Source organism: Plectropomus leopardus, unplaced genomic scaffold (genome assembly GCF_008729295.1).
Source record: "Plectropomus leopardus isolate mb unplaced genomic scaffold, YSFRI_Pleo_2.0 unplaced_scaffold1170, whole genome shotgun sequence".
Classification (NCBI taxonomy): Eukaryota; Metazoa; Chordata; class Actinopteri; order Perciformes; family Serranidae; genus Plectropomus; species Plectropomus leopardus.
The window spans coordinates 1-7,977 of record NW_024612395.1 but is presented as its reverse complement, the minus strand read 5'-3'; the positions used below and the strand labels follow the sequence as shown (position 1 = coordinate 7,977).

Sequence of the window (7,977 nt, the reverse complement as noted above, 5' to 3'; positions counted from 1 at the left end):
AACAGGTGTGGTAAACAGGTGAGGTAAACAGGTGAGGTAAACAGGTGTGGTGAACAGGTGAAGTAAACAGGTGTGGTAAACAGGTGAGGTAAACAGGTGAGATGAACAGGTGAGATGAACAGGTGAGGTAAACAGGTGAGGTAAACAGGTGAGGTAAACTGGTGAGATGAACAGGTGAGATGGACAGGTGTGGTGAACAGGTGTGGTGAACAGGTGAGGTAAACAGGTGAGATGAACAGGTGAGGTAAACAGGTGAGGTAAACACGTAAGGTAAACACGTGAGGTAAACAGGTGAGGTAAACAGGTGACATGGACAGGTGTGGTGAACAGGTGTGGTGAACAGGTGAGATGGACAGGTGTGGTGAACAGGTGTGGTAAACAGGTGAGGTAAACAGGTGAGGTAAACAGGTGTGGTGAACAGGTGAGGTAAACAGGTGAGGTAAACAGGTGAGATGAACAGGTGAGATGAACAGGTGAGATGGACAGGTGTGGTGAACAGGTGAGATGAACAGGTGAGGTAAACAGGTGAGGTAAACAGGTGAGGTAAACTGGTGAGATGAACAGGTGAGATGGACAGGTGTGGTGAACAGGTGTGGTGAACAGGTGAGGTAAACAGGTGAGATGAACAGGTGAGGTAAACAGGTGAGGTAAACACGTAAGGTAAACACGTGAGGTAAACAGGTGAGGTAAACAGGTGACATGGACAGGTGTGGTGAACAGGTGTGGTGAACAGGTGAGATGGACAGGTGTGGTGAACAGGTGTGGTAAACAGGTGAGGTAAACAGGTGAGGTAAACAGGTGTGGTGAACAGGTGAGGTAAACAGGTGAGGTAAACAGGTGAGATGAACAGGTGAGATGAACAGGTGAGATGGACAGGTGTGGTGAACAGGTGAGATGAACAGGTGAGATGAACAGGTGAGGTAAACAGGTGAGATGAACAGGTGTGGCGCTCAGGGTGCGTACAGGTACCTGGATCTGCGCTCATTGCGGCTGTTCATGCGGGCGGCGGCCTGCTGTTTCAGGTGGATCATGTCCTCCAGCAGGTGTCCCCCTCTGACCTTCTCCTCTCGCAGTCTTGACTCCGCCTCTCTCTGGCGCTCCAGCAGGGCGTCGTACTCCGTTTTCAACGCCCCGTTCTCCCCCTGAACCTGCTCCACCCGGCCCTGCAGCTCCTGACGAGCGTCCAGCTCGCACGCCAGCCGACGCTCCGCCTCCGACAGTCTGACAGAGGTGATGACATCATCATCAACAGCGCTAAAGGGTCCCGTCAGGTCAGTTACGGTTCTCTACTCTTTAAACATTTAACAGAAACTCTCACGAAAAATCTGAAACACTGAAGGAAAAAATGAATATTCTGATAAAAAAATAAGAATTTCAGAAAAACTTAAAAAATTTTATAAACAGAATATCATCTTAATATTTGAAAAAAAATATCTTAAAATACTCAGAATATTTCCACTCCCAAAGTTTTTTTTTTTTTTTAAATTAACAGTTGTGACTATTTTGACAGAAACATAAAAAAGGTTTAAAGAGGAACGGTTGAAATTTTCTGACAAAAAAGGTTTAAGGAGTAATTTAAAAAAAACAAAGCGATGATATATTTTGAAGAATTACCCAGAAAAAAAGCTGAAATTCATAAATACTTAAAATATTACAGGATTAAAACACCTAAAAACAATTTAAAAACTTTTTTCTAAAACATAATCAAAATATTTAATAAAACCTTTTTTTTTTTAGATTTCAAATATCTTGAGAGCATCGTCACAATATTTGGACAGAAAAGAAGAGAGAGGAAAGAATGGAGGGTTTTTTTTAGGTTGTTTTGCTGAGAAAAAAGGTCAGAAAATGTTCAAAGGCCACAGTAATTCAAGAAAGATGTTGGATACTGAACACAAATATTGTGAGGATAAAGGTGGGAATGAGAGAAAGTAGAATATAGAATATTTAAAGAAAAAATGCTACATTATTTGGGAATATTCTGACAGAGGCTGCAAAATGTGACTAAAATACAGGTATAAAAATAATACTGTAAAAATAGGCTAGAAATTTCTCATAAAAAATCTTTTTGTTGGATGTTGCGAAGAGTTGAAATAAATTTGGGGAAAAAGTCAGAATATTTTAAAGGAAAAAATCTGAATATTTTCAGAAAAGCAGTCATGAGTATTTGACGAAGAAACTGGAAGTGTGAAGAATAAAATTTGGAATATTTGGAAAAAATTGAATATTCTCAGAAAAAAGGTCAGTATTTTAAAAAAGTAAGGGACTATTTTACATAGAGAAAATACATACATGCAAAATAAATAGAAATGTATATATTAAACAGAGAAAAAAAGAATATCAGGGAATAAAAAGGTCAGAATATTTATAGAAAAATGTTAGAATATTTGGGAGTGTTTTGAAAGAGAGGCAGCAAAATTTTGGGGGGAAAAAAAGAGGAAAAATGACAGACAGAAATGTGAAGTATTTGGAATAGGACTGAAAAAATAGGGGAAATACTTGGAAAAAGTTTGGAATATTCTGAGGAAAAACATCCAAAAAAGGATGATTTACAAATGTTCCAAACATTACTGACGGGTTGTCTCGACTCCACTGAAAGAACAGTTTGTACTTTCACCTGCTGAGCGAGAACCAATCAGCTGCGATCTGGCGGCCTCAGGTGTGTGACTCACCTGGCATGCTGCTCGTCCAGAACGACCTCTTTGATTTTAATCTGCTGCTGCAGCTCCAACACCTGATAGGCCAGCTGCAAAAAACACCACAGAGGAAGAATTCAGAGGGCAGCTGTCCCCAAATGTCCCCCAGCTGGAGAGTGTCCCCTAATGTCGCCCGGCAGGAAAGTGTTCCCTAATGTCCCCCAGCAGCAGAGTGTCCCCTAATGTCCCCCAGCAAGTGTGTCTTACCTCTCCAGTGGTTTTCTTCAGCTGGTTGTTCTGGTGAAGCAAAGATGAGAGGGAGCCGCTGCCACCGGAGGGACATCTGGGTGAACAAAACAAACACACCCTGAGAAACACACACACACACACACACACACACACACACACACACACACAGTTCAGGTGTGACAAAAGGAGAGTTACCTGAGGGAGCAGCTCAGCATTCCTTTGGTCAGACTGGTTTTCTCCAACAGCTGCGTGTCTGAAAACACACAGAACAGAGTCAAGGGTAACTGCACCCATCACAGGTAACTGCACCCGACACAGATAACAGCACCCATCACGGGTAACTGCACCCGACACAGATAACAGCACCCATCACGGGTAACTGCACCCATCACGGGTAACTCCACCCATCACGGGTAACTGCACCCATCACGGGTAACTGCCCCCATCACGGGTAACTGCACCCATCACGGGTAACTGCACCCATCACGGGTAACTGCACCCATCACGGGTAACTGCCCCCATCACAGGTAACTGCACCCGACACAGATAACAGCACCCATCACAGGTAACTGCACCCATCACGGGTAACTGCACCCATCACAGGTAACCGCACCCGTCACAGAAAACTGCACTTGTCACGGGTAACTACACCCCTTACAAGTAACTGCACCCGTAACGAGTAACTGCACCCGACACAGATAACAGCACCCATTACAGGTAACTGCACCCAGAGTGTCGGGACTTAAATAATCCTCGGGATCTCAGGACCTGTGTACAAAGACACAGCCTTTGTACACAGGCTGCCTGCTCTACCAGCTGAGCTACAGTGCATCCCAGAGTTTGTTTGACCATAAATAAAATAACACAGAAAAACAAAAAAGTGGGTTTTATCTCCTTCATAAATCTGACTTCTTTACGATCCACCTGCACTTTAACTAAAAATATGAAAATGTTGTTATTGGGGATTTTTAACTTTTGTTAGAGAATATTGTCAGATGTGATTCTGCGGCGATGGAGCGATCTGTTCCAGCGTCGCGCTCGCTGACATGCAGGCGATGACGCGGCGTCAGACGGGCGATGAGTCACTGAGCAGAGGAAGTGGAACAACGTGTGGTTTTATGACTGTTTCCTGTCCCGACAAAATAAAGGAAGCGAGCGGATCAGTCAGGTTCACCTCGCTGATAAATTAAAGTCTCTGTGGAAACAACATGCGGCTCAGCTCACACCAGACTCCAAAATATCTCCGTCTCCTGTCCGAACTTTTTGAGATTATTACCTGACAGGAGGGCAGGGGCCCCACACACGTTTCTACGAATTTTGAACTTTTCTTTTCATTGTTTTTCTTTTTTAGGATTTCATGACATTTACGCATTTATGAATTTACAAAAACTTAATTGTCCACAAATGTGACAAATGACTTTGGGTCATTTTTGAGATTTTGGACTATTTCTAGGACTTTAGGACGTTTTTAGGATAAACAGATGTTTAAATGGAGTCTGGTTGAATTCTGTTGAATATAATCCCACTTTATGGGAGTTTGATTGTTTTTGTTTTTTTTTTCTTTTATGAAATAGCATATATTTCAGTGGTCCAAACTCCATTTAAAAAGCATCTGTTATTTAATTTTTTAAGGAGTTTAGTTTAAAATAATGAAAAAGAAAACCCAGACTGCAGAGATTTGTTTTGGGTTTTTTGTCTTTTAGCAGAAATGACAGACAGATTTCTGTGTTGAGCTCAGTCTCAGCTTTGAGGCTGATTAGCTGTTAAATTAACAGATTTTTAAACAAAGTTTGGATTAATTCTGTAAAAGATGATCCTGCGTTACAGCAGATTTTGTTGTTTTATTTGTTGGTTGTCTTTTATTACGTTTGAAACAGGACGTTTTTCTGTCAAACAAACCAAACATTTCAGCTTTTGTCTAACTCATTCTCTGGACTGAGGTTAAATTAGTTTAAAGTTAATTTATAAGTTTGGTTAAATCATGTCTGTTTTGTTTGGGTTTTTTTGGGGTTTTTTTTGTCTTTTAGCAGATATGAAACAGGACAGGTTTCCAAATGCACCAAACTCCGTTTAAAAAGTTTCAGCTTTTTGTTGGACTCAGTCTCTGGTTTGAGGTTAAATTATTGATGGAGTTTGGTTAAATTCTGTTTTGTCGTTTTTTGGTCTTTTATAAGATATGAACGAAGACGTATTTCCAAATGGACCAAACTCCGTTTAAAAAGTCAGTTTTTGTGAACCGCTGAGCTCAGCTGTGAGGTCGCTGAGCGTTAAATTGGCAGGTTTTTAAATGGAGTTTGGTGCAGACTTCGGCTTCACTGTGAGCTGTTTTTAGCGGTTCATCGGTACTTGCGGCTCGTACAGAGGCGGATCAGGTCCTGGAACTTGGCGTGCTGGCTCCGGTCCCGGTGCTTCAGCTGACCGATGATGTGTCTCTTCCAGGTCTCCGCGGACCGGCCGCCCCGCCGCGGCGCCCCGGCCGCAGCCTCCGTCATCCCGGTCACAGCGGCCACGACGCCCCGGGCTGCCTCATTCCGCTTCCCGCTGACAGACGCTCACAGGCCGGCCTGCAGTCACACGGCGCCCCGGGCTGCCGCTCCGGTTCTCCGCTGCGCCGCCAGGCTCCCGTTCTTCTTCTTCTGTTGTGGTTTCTGTTTGTTTACTCCCGTTTCCTCTTTTCTTCTTCTTCTTCTGTGGTGTTTGTTTTTAACTGTTTTTCCTCAAAGATTCGTCACTGTGAGAGGGCGGGGCTCCGGATGGTGCCGGTCTCTCAGCCAATCAGCGCTCTTTTCTTTCTCCGCATAGAGTGGTGAAGGATGACGTATTTTTGTAAGCCAACCAGGAAGTTAGCATCGCTCTGGTTCCCTCCGTGGTTCCCTCCGTGGTTCCCTCCGTGGTTCCCTCCATAGTTTCCTCCGTGGTTCCCTCGTCAAAAACCTTCTGGGATTTTTGAAAGTCGCCAAAAATAATCTGTGATAAAGATGAGTTTATGAGACTTACAGGTTCAGTTCAGATATGAAAGTGTTCTGATCCGTCATTTATCACAGAGCAGATCCAATTTTTAAAACATTTTTAAAAATTATTTTTAGTTTTGGAAAAGATGTTTTCTTAAAAAACCCTGCCTATTTTTTCTTGAGTAATTTGGCCTATTTTTCATTAAAAATCACATAAACCACATTTCTCACAGCCAAAATCTGTAGAATTTATCATTGAAATTGGTCAACATTTTCAACCGTCCCTGATGACATAATTGTGGTAAAAATGTCTCACAAATTTCAAGAAAATAGGAAATGATCAAAAAATTATTTTTTATGCTCTCTGAGGGAGTTTTATTGTGACGCAAATAACTTTGGTGCCTTTTAGTCTCTTTTCTTCTTCACGATATAAGTCTAAATATAAGATATAAGACAATAAGTCTAAAATACACTGTGGAAACTAAATAGTTACATTCAGACTGTTCAGGTCCAAAAATGCTCCATTGAAACCCATTCAAACTGACATTTTTGATCCCACAGCCATCAGAGCAGTTTGTTTGTTTGTTTGTTTGTTTGTTTGTTTGTTTTTGTTGTTTAATAACAGAGTTGAATCACTGATGAGACGCAGATTTTAACTGCGGCCTCGGTGTTGAACTGAGCTTTTTTTTAAGTAATAATGAATCATCTTTTTTCTGTTCACCTGAAACGAACATTTTAAAGCCTGAAATGAAAATATTAAACTGTACGTCAAACCTTTATTATTAAGAAATATATCAAACTAGTTTATGTACAAACAGTGATCGTGATTTAAAGCACATTTTGCCGCCTTAAAAAACAAACGTAAGGTGCATTAAATTTAACACTAATGATCAAATCAAGCCTCCGGACTGAGCCGCGACGGCGGCGCGTCCTGGTTCAGATGCGGTTCAGTTTGTTCTGGGTCATCTGGACCAGCAGCTCCGAGTATTTCTCCAGCAGAGACATCGTCCCGTCGTCCTCCAGGCGTCCAGAGGGGACGGCGCTGCCCCGCCCGTCTCCTCCCCGCAGTGCCGCCTGAAGCTCCGAGTGAACGACTTCAAACGCCCCCTGCAGGACGGCCGCCATCTGAAGACGCCGCTCCGAACCGCCGCCGCACACGCCGAGCTGCAGGAGGGAAGTCACGGTTAGATTTCGATTTAAAGAGGCAGAAAAAACAACAGTACTGAGAAAAAGTCACATTTAAACACTTAATCTTTTTTATAAAAGTCACATTTAGTCATTTAATTTTTTATCATAAAAAGTCACATTTAATCACTGAATGTTAATTAAAAACTCATTAACAGATTTATTGAGACAAAATGCTGCAAAACTGAATAAAGTGACTTTTTCTGTTGGTGCATTTAGAATTGTTTAGTTTTAATATTTTTTTAATAATAATTTTATTTTTAATAAAATTTTAGTTTTTTACAGTCAGTTGTCTGCTAGAAATATTACAACTTGTGTTTCTGGGAAAAGTATCGTGAAGTATTTCATCAGTGTTTTTTTTTTTCTTCAAAATATTACAACTTTTTTAAAGTGTGTTTGGAAAAAATATCATGATGTATGACGACTTTCTTTTTAATATTAAAACTTTTTCTCGAAATATCGCAGTTTTCTAGAAATTCCAGATTTCCTTAAAATTGCAAATGTTTTCTCAAATTACCGTAATTTCTTCAGAAAACTCTCAAACACGACAGCGTCTTCCTCGATTTTCTCAAACATTCTGACTGTGCGGCCGCGGTCAAACGACTCCGACTGATCCGGTTTTTATTGGTTTTATTTGGCGCCAAATGTGTTAAGACGAACACGGACGGACGGACGGGAAGTTCACCTGCTGGTGGAGACGCACGGCTCGTCTCGCCGCCTGTCTCAGCTCGTTGGCGACCTGCTGGCAGCGCTGCACGCTCACCGACTCCGTGTCCCCGCCTGCACCTGAAACGACACACCTGGTCATTCACCTGCAGGGGGCGCCACAGGGCGGAGCGTCAACAGGAGCCGGGGTCGTCCTCTGAGGAGAGTCCAACAGCTGAGGTCTGACGGACGGACGCACCTGTGAGGACGTTACCTGTCTGAAGTAGGCGGGGTTACTTGTGTGAGGGAGGCGG

At 42.4% G+C, this 7,977-nt stretch overlaps 2 protein-coding genes across 2 annotated transcripts; both read right to left on the bottom strand.

The window, feature by feature from the left end:
- Window positions 1-811: 811 nt before the first annotated feature.
- atg16l2 (ATG16 autophagy related 16-like 2 (S. cerevisiae)) lies at window positions 812-5,567 on the bottom strand. The gene is made up of 5 exons (XM_042513841.1): window positions 5,242-5,567; window positions 3,078-3,135; window positions 2,901-2,976; window positions 2,670-2,743; window positions 812-1,221 (listed from the first exon to the last, which is right to left on the bottom strand). The coding sequence occupies exons 1-5, from the start codon at window positions 5,372-5,374 to the stop codon at window positions 951-953; spliced, it is 612 nt and encodes a 203-aa protein (XP_042369775.1). The 5' UTR covers window positions 5,375-5,567; the 3' UTR covers window positions 812-950.
- A 1,022-nt stretch (window positions 5,568-6,589) lies between these two features.
- LOC121963561 (mitogen-activated protein kinase-binding protein 1-like) lies at window positions 6,590-7,971 on the bottom strand. The gene is made up of 2 exons (XM_042513843.1): window positions 7,704-7,971; window positions 6,590-6,997 (listed from the first exon to the last, which is right to left on the bottom strand). Exons 1-2 carry the CDS (start codon window positions 7,824-7,826, stop codon window positions 6,770-6,772), a joined length of 351 nt encoding a protein of 116 aa, XP_042369777.1. The 5' UTR covers window positions 7,827-7,971; the 3' UTR covers window positions 6,590-6,769.
- Between the last annotated feature and the right edge of the window lie 6 nt (window positions 7,972-7,977).